The sequence below is a fragment of the Haliaeetus leucocephalus genome, unplaced genomic scaffold, assembly GCF_000737465.1.
Source record: "Haliaeetus leucocephalus isolate CR32 unplaced genomic scaffold, Haliaeetus_leucocephalus-4.0 Scaffold616, whole genome shotgun sequence".
Taxonomy (NCBI): Eukaryota; Metazoa; Chordata; class Aves; order Accipitriformes; family Accipitridae; genus Haliaeetus; species Haliaeetus leucocephalus.
Window position 1 is genome coordinate 4,341,147 of NW_010973052.1, and position 21,130 is coordinate 4,362,276.

General features: G+C 39.0%; 1 protein-coding gene across 1 annotated transcript in view; it reads right to left on the reverse strand.

The window, feature by feature from the left end:
• Positions 1 to 21,130, reverse strand: part of FAT3 (FAT atypical cadherin 3) — a 347,829-nt gene that overhangs the window by 117,701 nt on the left and 208,998 nt on the right. The window contains exon 4 of the mRNA XM_010578241.1: positions 15,355 to 15,416. Within this exon, the coding sequence (XP_010576543.1) occupies positions 15,355 to 15,416 (62 nt within the window). The remainder of the gene's footprint in view (positions 1 to 15,354; positions 15,417 to 21,130) is intronic.

Consider the following 21,130-nt stretch of genomic DNA (forward strand, 5'->3'; position numbering starts at 1 on the left):
TATTATGTCCAGTACAAAAGATGTGAAACTGAAAATGCAGATAATTGTTCTGGTGATAAAGGATGACAGCCATCAGCCCCTTTCCTGATGGGTGCGTTAGGACTCTGTATTTCATCTGACATAGTAAAAACCTTGCTTTTTTTCACTAAACAAGACTGACACAGCTAAGTGTACATTTAGGGACTAGTTCACTGTAACCCTGTTTTTCATGTAGTCAGTTTAGCTGTCTTTTCAGCATTCTTTCTGTTGAAACTCTACAAACCTCCACAAACACCTGAATGGCCTCAGCATCCCCAACCACACCATGGATGGCAGGGTATGCACACACCGCATGCCTAGAGACACACAGGGCAAGTCTAAAGACAAGTGTCACCCTGCGGAACTGAGCTCATGTTGTCTGAGCAGCCAAAGAATTAACAGGGATCTTCCTGGTGGAGAAGGACCTGGCCAGCTCTGAAATCCTCTGACTTGGAAATCAACGGGAATTTTTCCCAATGACTTTGGTGAGAACAGGGTTGCACCTAGAGCTCAACAACATCATTTCAGTTGTTTTTCTCGTTCAGCTTCTGCCCAGCCCTGGGATCCAGCTGCATAGCTAAGTACCTAAAAGCTGTAAGCCTTTGACTAAAGGGTGGAGAAGATGTGTACCACCGCAGCCCCACCACCACTGTATGCATTATAACTAACTGGGAAGAATCTTACTTTAATACCCAGGCAAATGTGGGATTTTCTGTTTACTTTAAAGAAACAGTAATTTCATACACAATTCTTTAACATATTTTTTTCCTGTTGGTTCAATTTGTTACACATATAGCCAGTGATCCTGCGAACAGCAATGTATAAGAATAATTTTCAGAATTTGTCAAGACCATACTGCCGACATAAATAAGTAGGTGCGCGTATAGGAACAAGGTCATTTGGGGGTAACGATACAACAGGAAACGCTTTCCCAAAGTTTTAACATTCCAAATGTGTTGCAAAAAACCCCCCCCCAAACATCCTGGCCCAAAAAGTTAATTTCCCTGAGTAACACTCAGAATGCATTAAAAATGTTCAGGTTATTAATATTAATTAATCAATTAATACCATTATAATTAATTAATTACACAGTGCCTGGAGTCCTGGAAAGAGAACTTCATATGTCTGAATAATAAGAAGATGGCACTCTACTCCTGCAGTGCAGGAGGAATTTTAAAAGATCGCAACTTTTAAAATATTCTTAGCACTGTGATTCTTCTGCAGAATTAGTCTTTAACATGCATTTGGTTTTCGCAGCCACAGGATGGCATTCACTGCTGTGCAAAGGGTCAGTGAAATGTAAGTAGAGCCTAGGAAGTGTACTTTCCATCTGGGGAAAGGAAATATCGAATAAAAAATGATTAATATAAATTTACTGCTTTCTACTGTTGACAACCATTTATTCAAGAATGTAATATCAAAATCCTACTATGCACAGCCCTTAAGGTTCATGTTCTTACTGTATGGACACCAAGGCTCTCGACACATACTTATCTTGCCTGACTTCAGTAAGCTGGGACCTTCTAGAAATACAGAGCAGCAATTCCAACTTTGGATACCAGCAACTGCATAAAGCACTTCAGTTTCACTTCCATGGAGTCACAGTAACTCTTTAATGGATTTATATAGGCTCATAATTTACCGTTTATTTTCCCATTAGAGCAGTATACGGAGTAGGTGTTGACACATGGCATACCAACGGGAGGACAGTTGGACCAAACGAATGGCCAAGGTGACCGATAATTGGATTGCAAATGTCAAAGAGTGCGGTTGAGAAGCCAGGTATATCAAACCACACATACTTTTCCCAGTTGTGAAATGAAAGTTAAGAGCGGGGACAATCAGCTACAAGTAGTTACGATTTATAGAGTTGGGTTTGAAGTCAGCGGCAAGCAGCATCCAATTAACTTCAGTAGAGATGTCTAACACCACCGGTAAAACGACTGGATTTAGAGTGATGAGCAAGAATGTCAGACCGAGAGACAACCTAGTAAAGTTATTAACCTTTGTGAGGTTGCTCCGCTGATAATGTGATCTGGGGGACAATAAAACACTGCATGAGACAATATGCCCAATTTGATAGTGCAGGGCTGATATATGGGAGAAGGAGGAGAGTTCTCCTGGATTCATTTTATGGGCTTCCAATTAGCCCTCACTAGGTGAAGGGAGCGAAAAGGGGGAAGCAGAAAGCATCCCTCTAATGAGTCACTTTGTTGGTTTGTAGCAGAAAAGATCGAAAAAGGAAAGCTCTAGGAGCTGCTTTCCTTTTGAGATTGTCTCAGGAGCTGTTAAAGGGGCTGGGTACTTTGTTGGGAATAGCCGTGAGAAAGCTCCAGAATTATGGGAGCTGTTGAACAGCACAAGTGCGTCCTGTCAGGATCGGTACAGGAGCCGTGATCCCTTGGCACAGGGAGAGCAGATATGTCAGCCCCACGCACTAATCCCCGTGGTTAGATGCCGGGGTCAGGACCGCAGGTGCTTGCTCACCATGCGGAGCCCTGGCCAACACCATCGACAGACGCTGCCGCTGCTTCCTTCGAAAAATTGTATACAAAATATAAATATACTTGTTCTCCAAAAGTGCATCCAGTTTCAGAAATGAGGGTATTAAGAGCGGGTCTAATCCATGGATTACTGACTTGACAAAATATCTAAATCTTACTTACAAGGCTCAGTGAGGCAAAGGCAGTTTGTCAATCAAGTAAAGTTTAAGATGCAATTCCTGGTTTGCTATGTAAGTCTGGTGAATGTGTGCTCAATAACCTTTAGAAAACAGAGCATGAATGTGTGATTTATTCAGCTACTACTGTTTAGGCATGCGAGGGCTAGTGGAGCATATTGCACTCCAGAGAAACCAGGGAGGGTGTCTCAGGTTAGGAAGTCCTGAGGTAGCTCTCAGTCCATGCTACAGCGTGGAGAGGGAAGGGACACCAAATTAGCCCTGCTGGAACTGAACGAGGTACTGGAAACACAGCCCACAGCTCCGAGAAGGGTAATTTGCTCTGTCAAGAAGCAGGATAAATGACTGCCTCACACTGAGCACCGTGCTGCAGCAGCAGGGATTTCTTTCGGGAGCTCAGCAGCTCGCTGGAAGTTGGGTGTCCCATCGCCGGTGTGATCCATCACCAGGCACCCTCCCCGTGCTGCAGGAAACCAAAACCTTCTGTACACGTCAGACTTCTTTTTATTAAAAAGGCCACAGCTTTCAATTGATACTTTCACACTGAGAGTCGGATATTATGAGGATTAAATGCCTGAAGAGAAGGCATTTAAGGCAAATATTATTCTATTTTTTAAAATGCCATTCCGTGGCTGAGGTGCTACAGTTAAGACTGCACTCAGGCAGTATCTAGCAGTTTGCAAGAGAAACAGTGAAAGATCCCTAACTGTACATACACTTGGTAAATGCCAATGAAAAAAAAGACAAAACCTGGGCTTTAATATTCAATTTAATCCCACAAACATATGGCCAAAGCCACACACACAGAGTTTGTGCAGGTCCATTCGAACAACAGGGTTTTGGTGAGGAGGATAAGGACTATAGGCAAGTGAGCCTCACGTGTTAGTTAATATTTTTATTCCTTCTGCTATACATTATGGTCTTGACACCAAGCTAACGCACTCGTCTCACTGCCTTCTGCATCCCTCTCAGTCAACAGAGGCCATGCCATTTTGGCATACTTTGATGTATCACATAAAAAAGCATCATCTCTGCTTAGCTAAAATGTGCAATCTAAAACTTGTGACTTTCTAGAAATTTTCTGAGCGTTTTTTAAACTGTGGTCATGTGTTGTTGTTTTTTTTTAAAGTGTGGCAATATAAAAACACATGTTTAAATACTCCATGTTTTTTTCAATTAAGTCTTTAAAATAGCTGTTTGGCCTTGAGGGTTAAGAACACATTTTTATTTATACAACACCTTAAAAATTATCTGGAGGGATAGTGGAAGGAAACAAGATTCACAGGGAAAAACAAATATATTTGAGGCTATGACAGAAAGTATTAATAAGCTATTTGTTGGTATTTGAATTAAAGATAACATGCTGGTCCTCTGAAAAGTTGAAGCCATAAACTGACAGACTGCTATTAGTAATATTTGTATTTTTTACTTTCCCAGGGAATGTGAGAAAAAATAATTCATTATTTTGCTTCTTTTTGCTCTCAATTATTCATGTTAATCCTTGCTTTTGAATATTTAGAATACTCCTTGCCAAAGAAAGTATTATTTTTTGCCAAAACATAAAATGTACTCTAGAACTGCTATGATAACATTTTCAATGTCTCTGTATCATGAGAGATTAGCAAACAGCAATATTACATTTCAGAAGGAGGAGATTAATCTGTTTCCTGACAACTGAAATTTGTTAGGCTGGGAAAAGAAAATTACCACTTTTGAGGGCAGATTTCATAGCACTTGATGCTTCAGGGCCTTTGTACTTTTCTGTTTAAATCATATCTTCATAAAAAGCAACAGAATTGTTTGGTCTCTGATTATTATCAAGCTGAAGTCAGATAAGAAAAGCATTAGGATTCTTATGTTCCATGATAATATATTAAGGGAGAAAAAAGGTGTCAAATATGCTTATTAAACTGATTCTCAACCCGATTAGAGGTTTTCTTATCTCTAGGTGTCTAGTAAATACTTTAATTTGTGTCATGTTACAAATTATGCTGAATACTCCAATCTTATTTCAGCACATTTCACACAATGATGCACTTTTGCCATAACAAATTATTTTTAAAATAAAAAAATAAACTCTTTTTTCAGACTAACATGTTTTTGCAAGACGTTTTCCTACCCTTTCCAGTATGTCTTTTTTGCTCAAGCTGAATGTTGAAGGACTATGTGGCGGAAGGACAGAGTGCCAATCTGGGAATATGAATGAACAGATACAGAGGAAGAATACATACTGTTGAAAGACGTTACAGGATATGGGAAGGAGACTGTAAGGGACGTGATGAGACTCAAAGAAAATGTGTATTCAAGGTATACTAGGAAGAGGTTATCACCAAGTGCACGGACTAGTGAGACCAGTTTTGGGGAATGATGAGTTTTCAGTACATCACCAAGACTGGAAATTATGAGACCTTGGATGATAAGAGCACTAACAAGGTGGAGACTCAAAAAAAAAAAAAAAAAAAATCAGAGGAAGAAGCGCTGAGAAAACCCAGATGATGTTACTCTAGACTGACAGTATGACTCAAGGGTGTAGACCTCAAGAATAAGGATGATCTTGACCATGATGAAGAAAAGAGAGCTGTAGGGAAGATAGTAAAATCTAATAGAATTTGCAAAAGAAAAGAGTTGTTCCAGTTTTTCCCTTGCAAAGAGGCTGCCAGTAAACTGAAGGGCTCACAAGTGAAGACGATCTGGGGAAGGGACCTCTTAAGCTGCGGGTGTCCTGGGAACAATCTCCAGTCAGACTCCATGGACCCTGCAACAGCCTGTGATCAAAGAACTTGTCTCAAACCAACCCAAAGTCCACTCAAGTCAAAGAAATTGGAGATTTACTGTTGGGATCCCTACACGACATATTGCAGGGTGGTTTGATTTGGTGTGTATAAATGGTGGCGGCAAGTGGAGTCACTGTGAAAATATCACAGAATTAACTTTTTTTAAGAGATAACAAGCATGAATTCTGAACAGCTGAGTACAGATCACCCTGGGAGAACGGACAAATGGATGCAAAACTTGTTTAAAGGCATGTTTCTAAATGATGGATTAATGAAAAGGCATACTAGGATTTCCTAAGCCCAGGAAGGATTTTCGTACAGATGCAATATATTCCTAATTGAGGAAGAAGATGCTCTCCTGCCCTAAATGCAATGTTCAGCTTGGCCTTACCCAGGAAGGCAGGAAACTGAGACCTCCACAAAATGTGCGTGTGCATGCATGTGTGTGTGTGCTCAAACACTTACAGACATAAATTAACAGTCTGGCAGCTGATGGGTATTGCAAATGCTACAGAAAACATGATATAGCACTAAAGCAGACATGCTTCAGATAACACAAAGGCTCTGTGCATCTAAAATAGATTCAAATCATGTGAAAGATTTCCTGCTGCTTCTGCAGAAGATTAAACATTGGTACATTCATAAAACAAATGGGAAGATTTAGCAAAGCAGTGTGCCCTTCACAATGACTCTTTGTCTCTCCAAGTACCGAGCCTGGCAAAAGAGACACCCTGAAAGGGTATATTCGACCAATTTGGGCCTGGTAGGTGGGCTCCAGCCCACAAAAGAGAGCTACAGATCTTAGGAAACATACAATGAAGAAAAAACCTGTTAACCCTGAGCTAATCTGTGAGTTAATCCCTCAGCAAGAAAGCAACCTTAGACCAAACTGCTAAATCCTGACAGAAAAGAAGAACTTGGTATAGATTCATCACAGAATTTGCCTACACAAGCTTAGCAGGAGGAATGATTTATAGAACGAGAAGGAAGACCATTAATATATTCCTCTCTGTTTCAACAGCATTTAACACATGGGTGCAGACCTAATTTTCGAACCACACAATAATGTTTGGTGTTTTAATAATACTTTTCCATCCCATTTGCATTGATCTAATGCTCTGCCATCTCGTAGTTCTGCAAACAGAGCAGAAGAAACAGGTGTTGGGTATATTTTAAATTGCTTTTCTCTCATGTGTTCACTCATCCACTACCAGACATACCTGGGGAAATGCAGCCATGGGTGCCTATGTCTAATTCTTTCATTCTGGGGATTATCAGGGATAACTTCAAGAAAATCATTGCTACTGAAGCTGGACTAAGCACACCACTCAGGGTAAGCAAAGGAACTCAGCTAGCCCTTAGGATAATAAATAAGACTTTCTCTTCTCCACAGTCACATCACGTGCATCTTAACATAAAGCCAGTTAACCAAAAGGTCACTTTCTTGCACTACTTGACTTCACAACTGCATGATGCTAAGTCCAGTGAGATTTTAATTAGGTCCAGATGGTCAAGGAAATGCTGATACACCTCTAGGCTCCCGGGAGATGCTCAGGACCTTGCAGGGTGGCAGCCCGTAGGCTGGATTTGCTTCCTGGCACAATTCCACTTTCTCTGTTACGCCTTTAAAAGAGGTGGAAAATGCTTGATAAGACAGCACACGAAGCCTATACACTGAGTATCTCCTTCCGTGCTTGCATGCAATGAGGTGCTTAAAGCCAAGACCTGCTGCTAGATTGCTGTGGGTCCACAAGGAAAATCCTAAAAGAGGCATTTGATGCCCAGCATGAAAAAGCCGACAGTGCTGTGCTTTGCGGATTTTCATTTCTTCATTTCATGACCCAACAGTTCAGGTCAGTGATTCATGAAATCTGTAAAACAAGCTCCCTCCCCTCTGCAAACTCCAGATATATGCAAATCATTCCTTAACTAAGGCAAAGCTCTAGGGAACCAGAAATGTGATTTTTCTAATAAGACACAACAACCACGGTAGACCGCAGCATGTGAACGAAAGCCCTAGCCCTGGACAACTCTGATCTTGCCATGCTCTTCAAAATATGAACCTGAATTAGTACTCGCAAAATCATCTCTATCTTTATATTGGGTTGACTTTTCATCTAAATGGCTAATAGGTTTTTAAACCTGGATCATAATATCAATTGTTCCCTGCCCATTTCTAGCAGACTCACTGTCCAGTGAAACATGATTTTGTGGAAAATATACCTGGGGCAGTATTCCACTGTAGATGGTGAATCTGCCATTGTATATATCGACTAACTGGGATAATCAAATCTCTTCCATAAGCTAAGGAGTGACTAAATAATAAATCACCTGTGCTTTTTTATTTTAATACCCAAATAAATTAACATAAGCTTACTATACATCTATAAAAGGTCTATAAACTATTTGACTCATTTCTATAATTGTCAAGCATTCGTAACAGAAACCCAAAGTTTTGCATGTTGAGTTACGAAGATTTTTGATTTAGGAAGTTCATTAAACATAGAGAAGAGGACTGCTTTTCTTCATTACTATTGGTATCCTGAATCAATAGAATGGATTAAACAAACAAGTGTGAGATTTTTAATGCTGGACTAAATAAGAGGTTCCATACAGTATCAGATTAACTGGACGATTTAAGCACTCTCCAAGAGAGGACAGAATCAGATACTTGGATATAAATGATGCACTAATTGAGCTGCCAGTAGTGTGTTTTTCCTTGACATCATCCTGGTGTTAGCATGTGCAAAACATTTTTGAGAGAAACAATCTCATCTTGAAAGAGTTCAAAGAATTAGATGAATAGTATCTAAAAAAATAAAGACTGAAATTAACCACAAGCACAAGGCAAAAAGCAAACAAAGCTTCCTCAGAGTTGACTTAAAGTCTACAAATTTTGTGGAAATGTCATAGGCATTCTTTGCACATCCAGTCTCTCAAGGCTATTGGTATTTCATTGAATAACTGGAATGAGCTGAGGGTCACTGCTACTATTGATATATGCAGACCCATTCTTGCCCCTTGTTTTTGGTATGTATTACGTCATCAGAGTTGTGTGCATTTCCCACTGGCTACCTGAATTTAACATGGAATATTAAGGAATTTAAATACACAACTCTTTTTTTTTTTTAAATTAAAATTTATTTCACCCTATTATTATCATTTTATGAAGAGTTTTTTCTTATTTAATAAGAAAACAAAATTAAAATTCCACATGCATGAAGAAGAATGTTATTAAATTTTTCCCAATGCTTAGGCTTTGTCGTCTGTGTTAGTTCTTAAGTCACTATCTAAAATAATAAAGGGACATCTGGGAGCTATTGAAATTTGCAATAATCAAAGAAAAGAGAATAATCCGTAAAAACGCCATGCCTTAATTATTTTGCAGTTTAAAATTCCTGTTCGTATCTCTTGCACAGAGGCCACTCAGTTAACAAGTGAACTAGAACTAGTAGTATTTTCAGTGATGCACTTGATAATTCTTCATATTATCAGCTCACATTAGTTAGAGACAACAGTCTAATGGAGGAGACCACTTATCACTGCAGACAGATGAATCACACCAGGACTTTTCCCATATTTTGCTGTGTAAGACTTTCTGCCTGAATACACATGAGAAACAGTGTGCAATGTCATATGCAAATCTGTCTCTGAAAGAGAGTTTTAACCTCCGGTCATCTCCTGCCTTTGGAAAGTTGTTGGCTATTTCTGAAAATAGCACTTGATGGAAAAAAAAAAATAATCAGGAGGCAAAGGGGAAGGGGGGCAATTGCAGCCCATGCATCTCTAGAAAGCTGGTGCAGAATAACAACTCCTGAAGAACATGGGGCGCAGGATGGAAATCTGCAGCGTGGGATGAGCAAGCTCAGCATGTGCCTTCTACGCCGGGAACTCAGGCCTCTGCTAGATCCACCACCACACTGACCTACCCCACAGGTGGCTTCCCCCTCTGCTGATAAACCCATGGAGAGGCAGTACTAGATGAACATGCTTTTGACTTTTTTTAGAACTGTTTATTTTCTTCCCTTTCTTTTCTCTTTAACCTTTCTTTTCTTTTTTTCCCTTTCTTTCCTTTTTTCCGTTTCTTTTTTCTCCCAACATTGAAGCTGATATTCAAGTTCAGTGTGTCACCTTTCGAAGCTGACATCATGATACAGCTTTCATTGACTTTCTAGAAAGTTGCCTCTCCATACCTACTGTTCCTCTAAAATCCTGTCAGGTGTCCTCAGAATAATAAAAAATAGTTCTCTTACTTCCAGCAAGCACAGCCAGTAATAATTGTTAAGCTCAGGATGGAAATAAGAGGCTGTTTACCTATTTTTTTTTAATTTCCCTTGCATCATCTGATAGGCTTCAATGTTACAAAAGGCAAGGCGTGTGCCTTTGGAGCCATTTAAACCTCAGACAAAATGTTCAATCAGACACACTGCCTCATTTTTACCCCATCACCAGCATGTCACTGAGAAAAAATGCAGCTTTCTCTGCCAAATGTGGGCAATGCTAAAGATCCATGAAACAAATGCTTACACAGATCCGTAATCCAGGATTTAAGCAACCAATGTTCTGTAGAGCACTATTCAGCTACATAAACCCACTGAACTTCAGCTTTTGTACTTCTCCTGTAAAAATATACATGAGCATATTGCCACACGGCTGCCTATATTCTTCAGAAAATGCTGCGGTTTCTCACAAAGGACCACTGACTTCAGGCAACACCACTAGCAAAGGCTACAGCCTAACTGAATAGGCTCAAAAGCAAAACAAGGTTAAATCTGTTAAATTTCTTGCGTGGGAGATGCTAGAGGAAAAGAGGAGGATGGCAGAGAACACAGCGCCGGTCCAACAGTGAACCACCAGCGTGGGGTTTGTGGGAAGAACTGAGAGGCAGTGCTATTTTAAAATGCTACTTTTCGAGATTTTAAACCCCATCTCCCCTGCAAACTCTGGCCATGAAGTTTCACGCAGCAATTTTCCCTGTGATATTCCAGACCAAATTCCAAGTGGAATAAAATGATAGTCCTTCCATCAAAATTCCCCTCACAATTACAACTTCCCATTAAACGAGCAGAAATTTGAATTCTTTTTAGAAGGGTGCAATTACAGCAGATTATTATGCTTCCCTCTAATTACTGCATATAAATACATACCATGTAACACAGTTTATTGTACCCTGTTAGTGTACTTACAGTAAATAGAAACCAATATGCTTCATTCAGCCCATGTATTTTGACACATCAGATTTACTAATTTATCTTCATTACAGCCCCTTGCACTGTTACTGACATCCTTCTCAGAGCTACACTCAAGCATCACAGCAGGAAGATTGATGAGGCTTGTATATACTGATTTGCGACAAAAGCAAGGCACTTGAGAGGCACTGTTACTATTCTGATAGCACTAAGTTGGCTAAAAATTAGCTGCACTAAGCCAACACTCTGCTCCCACTTCTCCTCCTCATTAATTATGGTACATGACTTGGACCTTGAAAGGCTAAGGCTGTCGTAACAGTATTTTTAAACCTATTGTCTTCAGCTGCTTTGTCACTCTTGAAGAGATTTAAAGTTCTGACCATGCTTATTAGCAACTATTTTTATTCTTTAGAGAGGCTTTGAATAGACAAGTTTTCCACCATGACAAATGTTAAAAGATAATTTCTGAATGAATCTAGAGTGGTAAATCTAAACATATTTTAGAGGAACAGAGAGATACTATGGATACAATTTTCAAAACTGGCTAAATGACTTAAGAGCCTGTACCACATGTACTCATCAAGGAGAGACTAAATTATCTCAGCACTTTAAAAGCACCAACTTTATATACCATTATCAAGGGGAAGAAGAAGTCATCTCTCGCTACAGATAGTTTATCCTTCCAATCAAAAGTTTCAAAGACTGTTGCTAGAATTGCACACTGAACCCTGTAACTCTTTTGTTTTATTCTTTTGCTAAATATAAGTCTTGCTCCAGAAATTTCCAGCAAACTGAACTCCCCAGCAGCGGGTGTGATTTGCGGAGGCTTTCCATGTTGGAGGCACAAGTAACCCAGCATCTGCAACAGCGCGTTCAGAAACCGCTCAAGGTGAGAAAGCATTCGCTCAGATTCACTTTCCAGGCTGAACACACAAGTCAATGAACTGTAGCCTGGATTCAACAATCCTCTCCCATCAAGCTGTACATGTACACTGGAAAGCAGACGAGGAATTACTCCTATTCTGGACATCTCAAAATCAGCTGACACAACACAACAATGCAGATCCTACATTAAATGGTTTAATTTTTATGCTTATTATTGGACCTCCATCCGTCCAGCAGTTGTTTGCATAAAATCACAGCAAAATCACTAGAGTTTGTAAAGCAGCCAGACCAGGATTAGGAGGCATCTACAAAAAATGTGGGCAGAAAAAACAGCCAGACTATTTTCTGTGTTTTTCCATAGCTCAAACTCCACTAATACTCTCCAATTCTAGCTTCCTCTTTTTTGCAAATTACCATAATACAAGAGCAGACAGAGTTAAGTGTTAACACAGAAATTATTAGAAGACAACACATACCCAGAAGAAGGAAGTAAAAGAAGGAAAGGAGAGGATGATGTGTCCAATTATTGAAGGAGAATAAAGACAGATCACCTGAAACCTGCAATTGAACCTCACTTGGAAATACATCGCTATTTTCATTTACTTGAAAGAAAGCAGGTAACTCTCAGAATTACCTTTCTTGCTTCAGATGGATATTTAAATACTTCATCCCCAACTACAGGATCTTTAAGAAAGTCTGGGAAATAAAGCAAATGCTTTTGGCTCGCTTTATGTGAAAAAGTAATGTAATGAAGTGGTCATTTTTCCTTCCATTTCAGGCAGAACCATTCCATTAGTAAGAATCCACTAAAGCAAGAGACCATCCTGTATAATGTCCAGTGACATCCAATTTAAACCTAAGCAGAAAAATTCTACCTGATAACAAGCACTGAATAAAACCTGCAGCCTTGCAAGACATTACAAATGTGTCAAAAAAATTAAGCCCTCAATTTGGCACCTGAAAAAAAATAGCATTGACAATGCCACAATCAATGAAAAAGAAGAAATACCTTTCTTTTTCTGCTCCCAAAAAGCCCCAAACAAAAAAAACCCCTCCCCAAACACCGCCACCAAAATGAACAAAAAGTCTCAATTATTATAAAGGGGAATCTATTTCTGACTTTCTCATGCGCCTTTTAACGCAGGGTCTAGATATGTTTCTGCACTCACTTTGGCACATACTCTTTGGTAAGTGCAAGTCCTGTGACAGCAGCCTCCAGTACTGTTTAAAAAGTCACACGGACACAGGTCCATACATCCAAAGAAGATAATTAAAGGAGGAAGGAAGAAGAGATGCATGGCTGACCTGGGCTCAGTACTTACTTTGCAACAGACTTCTTGTGTACTTACAAGGGGAGTCACTTAGATTCACCTTTCCTAAGCGTGGCAGCCTTAAAAATACACATCCAGTCCTCGCTGGTAATTTGTGTTTCCTCCGATACGGACAGGGACAGACGACTCTGAAGAGCCACCCCAAGCCATCAGAGGCAGCGGCAGTCTCGGGATGAGCACTGGCACTACACACAATTACAATGACTAACACTTGCCATCTTCTTTCACCTCGTTTTCCTAACAACTTTTGAGAAAGAGGTGGAAATACTGTTAGTAATGGAATTTACTCAGTAAGTACTGGCCGGTATGGGTATTGTGTCCCTGTCAAATTCAGGTAGGGAAAAGACAGGCTTATTAAAAATAACTAAAAAAAGTTGTATCTAGGAAAGGTCTGTCAGTGCCTCACACATGCGCTGGGCAAAGGGGAGCAAGGGTTGCCAGGCCAAGCACTAATCAGAGCTTTTCAAAGGGAGCCAACTTTGCTCTCGTTTATACCAGACAGACTACTGGAAGAAGGGTATAAAATGAAGCCGGAAGGGAAATACTGTACTACTGGGAGACCACGGTTGTCTCGGCAATTACGGGCTCCCCAGGGGGTTAATTACACACAGAGACAGCCAGGCATTTTAGAAAACGTTTTCTGAGTGTGCCACAAGAACGAGCACAGCTTGGCCAGCCTGGCTCTGGACCCCCAGCAGCTTATTTGCTGTGATCCCCAGGAACGTGCCTCCCAAGAGGCAGCGATGGTCGACGTTTCAGCAGCAGCTCAAAGGGTCGATTTGGCCATCAGGGCTGTGTCCCCACCAGAGTCCAATTCCCCCTCCCACACACCATTCCCAGGCGGATTTTACAACATTCTGGTCCTCTCCCCACTTCTCCAGGACACCCCACTCAGGTGTTTCTCTCCTCCGTAGCCTGCCCTCCACTCCCCATTCAGAAGCCTTGGAGCACCCTGTGACACCAATTTCCCTCTAGTGCATCTTCAGTCCTCAAAATCTTGCAGATGGTTATTGTTTCAAACGAGATAAAATTCAGGGGAAGAAATATATTAACTTGTATTGATGACTAAAACCTAATTCCTATAAGTAATTATTTTTTCTTTTTGCTATTAATAGTAACACTTCCCCATCTATATGGGAATCGTCTGGGAAATGTGAATTTGGCGTGTTTCACTGAGGTCTCTGAGGCAAACACATAAATGCAAAAGAGACTTACAGACCTAAGATTCTCATCAATAGATATATTTCAAAATCAATGCCAATTTCATTCAGTTCGCAATCTTCTCTGACAGCATAAACTGGAAAGCTTGCAGTTATTGGAACACATGATTACTTTACTAACTTTCCAACTTAATAAATCCTAAAAAGGGGAAAATCCTTTTATTTCCCTCCATTTATTTATGGCCTGGAATGTGTAAGAATCTACAGTGAATTATCAAGAACGTCCCCCCCTCCCCCCGCCGACTTGTACAGTAATAAATTAACTTTTCTCTCCTGCGTTCTGCACTAGCTAAAATAATTTGGGATTTCTAACAAACAAAAATAGCCATGGAATATGCAAAAGTATAGTTTACTACATTTTGCTGCCAGATAGTGATTGCACTTGGAACTTTTTTGTCCAGATGTTTTTTAACTTGTATGGATTTGAAGGGATTTCCTAAAATACATAGTAGGAATGATTGATTATGTGGGACAATATGGTTCTTTTTTACTTGTAACAACACAAATCAAGAATTCCTTATTTCACAAATAGACAAGAGAACAGCCTCAAGGATCTTCCACCCAAAGGAAAAAAAACACAGCATGGTGTACAGCAATGTGAAAGAAAACACATGTGGTAAACCCAGTAGTTTACAAGTATATCACTCCAGATCCAACGTATGTGAGCTACTTATAAAGAGAAACATTCATCTAAGGGCCAAGGGAATGTTTTAGACACTCTTTTTAGAGGGCAGTTTTTAACTTGAAAATTGTTGCTGATAGTCCCAGTAAGTGAAAGCTACAAAATTATTCATTGTTTCTGATGATGCAGTGAATGTGAGCAAGGTCAAAGTTTGCTTACATCCAAAAGAATGCTTTGTATGTTAGCTCTGAGATGCAAAACTTTAAACGTATTTAATCTGAGAGACTGAAAATCTTGGCAGGGCTGGGGTGATTCCACCAATTAAAAAAAAAATATTTTGCTCTGGATATTCTAAACTTCTGTCACAAATAAAATTTAAGGGCTAAAATAAAAGATTTAACTGAAGCAGATTAGAGGTGGAAAGCAAGTGTTGTGCATATTTGTTCACTTTTTTCCCGTGCTTGTGAATTGCAAAATGTATTATTTGTTCTGTATAATCAGGCAATTCCCAGCTTTGTGCGAGTCTGTCACACACTGAGAGAAGGGAGAATACCACTCTCCTGGAAGAGGAAGAAGTGATTTTAAATGACAAAAATCAATTAACCTTTTAACATATATTTTCCACTTAATCTTACCTCCAAAAAATGCTCTGCTTGCTGTTCCCGATCCAATTTTCTTGACGTTGTTGTAATCAGACCTGTGAAAAAAGGATGATATTTGATTGTCAACACCCATTGAAAAATATATGTCTCTATCGACCAGAAGAAATAAATTCATTTTTCAAACACTCAAAGGGAAGAAATCTATTTGAAGCTATATCAGACACAGATTTCTTGACATCTGTCAAGCATTTTCTTTCTCAGTGCAGCCATTATGACTTTCTGACTAACAATGAATCTTTAAAGAAAAATGCTGTGAGAAAAGTAACTGAAAAACAGCTAGCTGTGTATCTACAGTTAACATGCTACATTTATTACAGTGAATAAAAAAAACTTACTAAAGAATCACTATTTGTCTTATGATTAAGTGCTTCAGTGAATCATTTGCATTTGACTGAAATCCTTCCGTAAAAAACCTCATTAAAGATTTCAGAGTTCTCAAACAATTAATGGGATAGGATGCTGATTACTTCCACACCAAGAATACTTGACAAAGAAGGTTATTTCTGTAATAACTACTTGTATATATAATGATTTCCAAATGTAATCATTCTAATGCATTAAAGGTTTTGTACTACAATTTCATCAATTTGTTCCATGCTCAAATTGAGTCTTTAAAATAAAGTACCCTTTTACATAAGGATGATCAAGATATCTTTTTTTTTAAAGCAATGTACTTTCACAAATGATTAACCTCTTGTGAGATTTATACTAAGGAAAGAAAATGAAACACTTCCAAAGTTCCCTCAAGAAAAGTGATGCATATCTTCTATGAACATAGTTTTTTATTTTGCTCTCACTAGAGGTTTAAAGGGCAGATTTGAGTTTTCCCTAATACAAAACATTTCTTTGGATAGGAAAAGGCATCATGTGCTTGTTTTGTGATAGATTCTGACGACTGTAAAGGGATCAATTTTTCCTTGAGATAAAGCTGGTTTTGGAGACAATGCCACTGGACAAAGTCATTCTCAAGAGTTCCTCATCTCTAAGATTACCAAGGAAGACGAGAAAATAAATACTCCCTACTATACTTATTTATTCAATCAGACCAGCCAAACATCTAAACACAAACCCACAATGTTTGGATTCCTAAGTTCTTCAAAAAAACCATCAGCAACATCTTACATCTATATAACACCTCTAGTCTCAGAAAGCTTCTACAGCTCCTCATACACTGTTGCCTTCTTGAAGGAATCACTTTATCTATTTTGGTGAGAAGGTGGGAAATATTACTTGAATTAATGGGATGAAATGAACGCAAGAAAGTCCACTCTGCCTCCAATATTTCAGACTCATTACAAGATCTATTAGACCACAGAAGTGACACCCAAGGGGAGGTCACAGAAGCCACAGTGGATCATTACAATTACATGGAAGAACCTGGTGCTGGCAAAATGCTGAAAAACCATAACTGGTATTGCCTGCACTGAGCAATTGTAAGTATTCAAAACAGTTACACCATATGGGAGACATCTACTCACTGCATGAGTTTAAACAGACATGACAGCATGGATGACAAATTGGTGTCATTCACACAAGATCCCCCCCACGTCTAGAGAGAATGCAAAGATACAGGGAAGAAGTTCCTAATTATGAAAGAAGTTCAGCCCCAACAAATTGATAAAGTAAAAATTTCAAATTTGAAACATCCCTGTTCATCACATGCATGGTCACTATGGATATTTATCAAGCACAACCTAACCACGGTAAGAAATATGAACATTTTTATATCATCTTCCACTATGAACTCCACCTACTTTCTTCTTAAACAAGAAATGTCTAGCTGTAAGTTATAGAAGGTCTTTGTCCTCATCATGAAGAAGCTTCAGGCAGATGAATTCACATTCCTTTTGAAGACCAAGAGCTAACATCTGAAACCGAGTATCACTAACTGTCAGAATGAATAGTACTTGTCTTTCATTGGTAAAACTAAAACTACTACTGCTACTACTACTACTACTACTGCTCCTCCTCACAAAACTACTGTTATCACTAAAGGGTTTTTTCTGTTTTCCTTTTTCAATATAGAGCTTTTTGCACTACAGTAACGGTCAGACTGCCTTCAGACCTGAATTTCCTTCCAAAAGAGGTGTATGAACATATGACAAATCTCTGCAAACACACTGCCTATATTTTAAACATAACAGATCTTAACAGATTTAGCACCCAGACTTAACAGGTGGTCCTAGAGGGTAGGTAACCAGACCATCACCATCACTTCTGCAGACCTGACCCTGAAGTATGGTGCTAGCACAACTAGTTGTTTTTGCTTTAAAGACAGCAATACGTGTAACTGCCATTAGGTTGTTACAACACTCTACAGAAATAATTGGTTATTTGTGTGTGCAGTCATGGGGCCTCTAGTTTCCATTCCTGTTCTCTGAGGAACTCTCCCATCCAACACTCATGGTGGCCCCATTCCAGTCTCCTTGCTGCTCACTTCCACATACATTCCTGAAATCATGGATAGATGACACTACAAAACACTACTGTTTAAAATATGACTATACACAAAATCAGTTCTCAACTACTTTATGTTAATATTCATTTAATTATGGTCCTGTATTACTATGGATGTTAATCTGGTCCTTTCAGATTATAAAACTGCATTTCAAGGAATTCTGTTTAAGACCAATCATCAAAACTGAAAAAAGAAAATATATTTCAGTTATGTCTAAGACTACCCACAGCTTCACCACTCCAGTCTCAAAGAAATTAATTTCATGGGTTTTATGAAAACCTTGCTGTGTCCCTCCCTCCTGTACTGAGTACTCCATGCCACAGATACATAGTAATAGTAATATTTAGCAGGATGTAGAAGTTTATTTTTGAGATACAGGGGCAACTGAGAGAAACTTGGCTTTGCACAAGAGAATATATCCCAGTTTTAGTTCTTCTCTAACTGTATTAAATCATCATACTCTGTTATGGTGTAAAGGCATTATCTAAAGAAAATAACTCACAGAGAAAAATAAACCCAAAGAAATGATGTTAGGCTGCACCGCTGGTTATGATATAAAATCACAAGGGGACAATGATAAAAAATGACCCTTTCTTTCCCCCCCCTTCAATATGTGCCGTAGCTCTTCTAGTCACAGCCATCTGGACAACTGTCCAAAGCCAGCTGGGAAATATAGCACGCATTTATCACAAAATAGTCAAAACCACTAACAAGCTTCAAAAGTCATAGCACACCTCTCAAATGGTTTCACTCAAGTTTCCAGGGAAACATCATGGTCCTGCTAAGGGCAGGGGATATTTATAACTGTGATGATTCTTTAAGAACAGCCGTGAAAGTGAACAGGAAAACTGGATCCGATAGAAAAGTTATTTACAATAAAACCACCAGCTCACAGGCTAGGTTATGTGATTCTGTTCCCAGCATTTAATACTTTTCTTTGACTTTCTGAGTTAAAACATCTCTCTGTGCATCCTGGCACATCTGTTCCTCAGGCCATATAAATGAACTGTTTTGTGAAACTCCAAAGCACTGCTTGACCCAATATTTCAGCCTGGAGAGAACTATATGTTCTTGTATAACTTGCTTTTCTACAATACCTGTTACTTTTTGTATTGGAGTACTTTTCCCACCCTAACAAATGAACAATTGCAGAGTTCAGAAGTGCTGGCAGGTGAATAAGCTCACCCTGCACAAAATGTCCCATTATACCGCAGGACACAGCAACGAGTCCCAGCTGACACCGACTGGGGAACATCCCTCCAGCACCTCACTGTACACTGGATAGGATCATCATCCTCTCCTGCACCGTTCCACTCTAAGAGGAAACTCAGCATGTGGACGGAGAAGAAATAGCAGTATCCTTCACCCCATCACCTTATACTCTGGATGGGAGAACCAGAGATTTGGGGTGGACCTGCCTTACAGCTTAGGTGCAGCCATGGTGACACAGAAGAAAAAACAGGACTAAGACTAAGAAATCCTGACACTTTAACTAATACATCAGCCTATACAATCTTCAGTCGATGCATCATCTTAGAAGCAAATCACCAGTTATTAGGGCTCAGATGTTTGATCAAGACATTTGAGCAACACTTAGCAGTGATGCTTGGGATAATGCTGTTAGCACATCATAGATGCTAAAGAAAAAAAGAAAAAAATTCAGTGGAAGATCAAAACCCACATGAGTTTCTTCACATTTGCAATGAATGAAGCATGCAGTTATTAGAGTGCAAATGAGGAAATGTAACTTATTAGCAAACAGTAACTTGATCATAGGTCTGATGTCTTAGAATTAATACCAGGTATGTGTGTGGATGCTTGTGTGTCTGTGTGTGTCTGTGTGTATAGATGATTGAAGATGACATCAAATCAGGAATAGTTATGAATTCAACAGTATGACTAATGCTTTATGATTTTTTTTGTAGAAAACTGCATCTTTATTAATAATAAAGCCAGCAAACCTGAAAAAGCAGCAGCTTGTTGGTTCTATTGTGTCAGCTAAGGTATGCTTTGTTATTCAAAAGTGGTATAATGTTCTGTCTCAAACTGAGTCTTTTGTGATGTATTGTAGTTTTTTGAACAGTAGTTCTGCTTGGATGCTTAAACACGTGGCTATGCTAAATGTCTATATCTGAGGAATACCCAAAAGTACACGTTGCTCTCTGATAATATGCAGGTAATAGGCTCGATCTAGTGCAATTCCACTGCAATCAAAGCAGCTCTGTAAATTTATGCTAGCTAAGAATCTTTCTCAAATGAATGTAATCTTTGCATTTTTATTTTTAGTCAAGAATACATGAAAAAGCATAGAAAATTATTAACGTATTTAACATAAACAAAGCAAGGCAAACAAATTTATATTCAAATGTAATTTGAGGCCAACATCGCTCATTTCAAGAAAGTTCAGTAACTATATTTCCATTTGCATATCCAAATTATTCCTTCCTCAGGAGGTTGTGATACTGCCATGTAATCCTATCAGAGCTCCAAAATTTAATTGGAATTCTGACATTTTTGCCAATCTTTATCAAAGTTTGTTTTGTACACTACTGGAAATATAAATATATTTTATAGGATGGCCTAAAGCTAACAGAGATATTTATGTTTATGGTTATTTTTATTTTTAACTTGACACAAAACCTGGGATAATATGCAAGCAAGGTGAGAATCTTGAGAAATGCAGACAGAGTAAAAGCAAATAGTGACTTTTCAAATCTTAGGTGAATTTGATGTTGATCAAAGTGAAGGTGACAACCAAAGATGGGTGAAATAGTGTCAAACCTGCACTAGCCCAAATTGTCATCTGAGGATCATGTATTTATTGGACAACACTATTTTATAAATTCCATAAATTATCAACTAGTCAGCCAGAGTAGACTACGCACGTAAGCTTTAATTTATATGCTGGAAGAGTTAAGCACTTCTTTGTTTTCTTAACACTTTCTGTTCTGGAAAACTCAAGGCATTCACTACCTCTGTTCTTGCAGTCAGAAAGGGTGATTGCACCTGGACAAATGCAAGCCTGCCTGCTAACTCTGCCTTCAATGCTCTAATTAGAGTGGCCAATTAGGATTTTCCAATTGGATAATCCATGCTCTGCCTTCAGTTAGCTCTCATTTCACAGAAGGGCCCTCATACAAATAAAACCTCTGCGTGTCTGTGTGTGCTTAAGTCGACAGACCACGCTATACAAATACATACATATATACTGTACATACAGTCAAATATTTGAGTATGTATATGTATGTGTGTGACATTTTACATATACCCATTGAGGTGAATGTTAAAAAT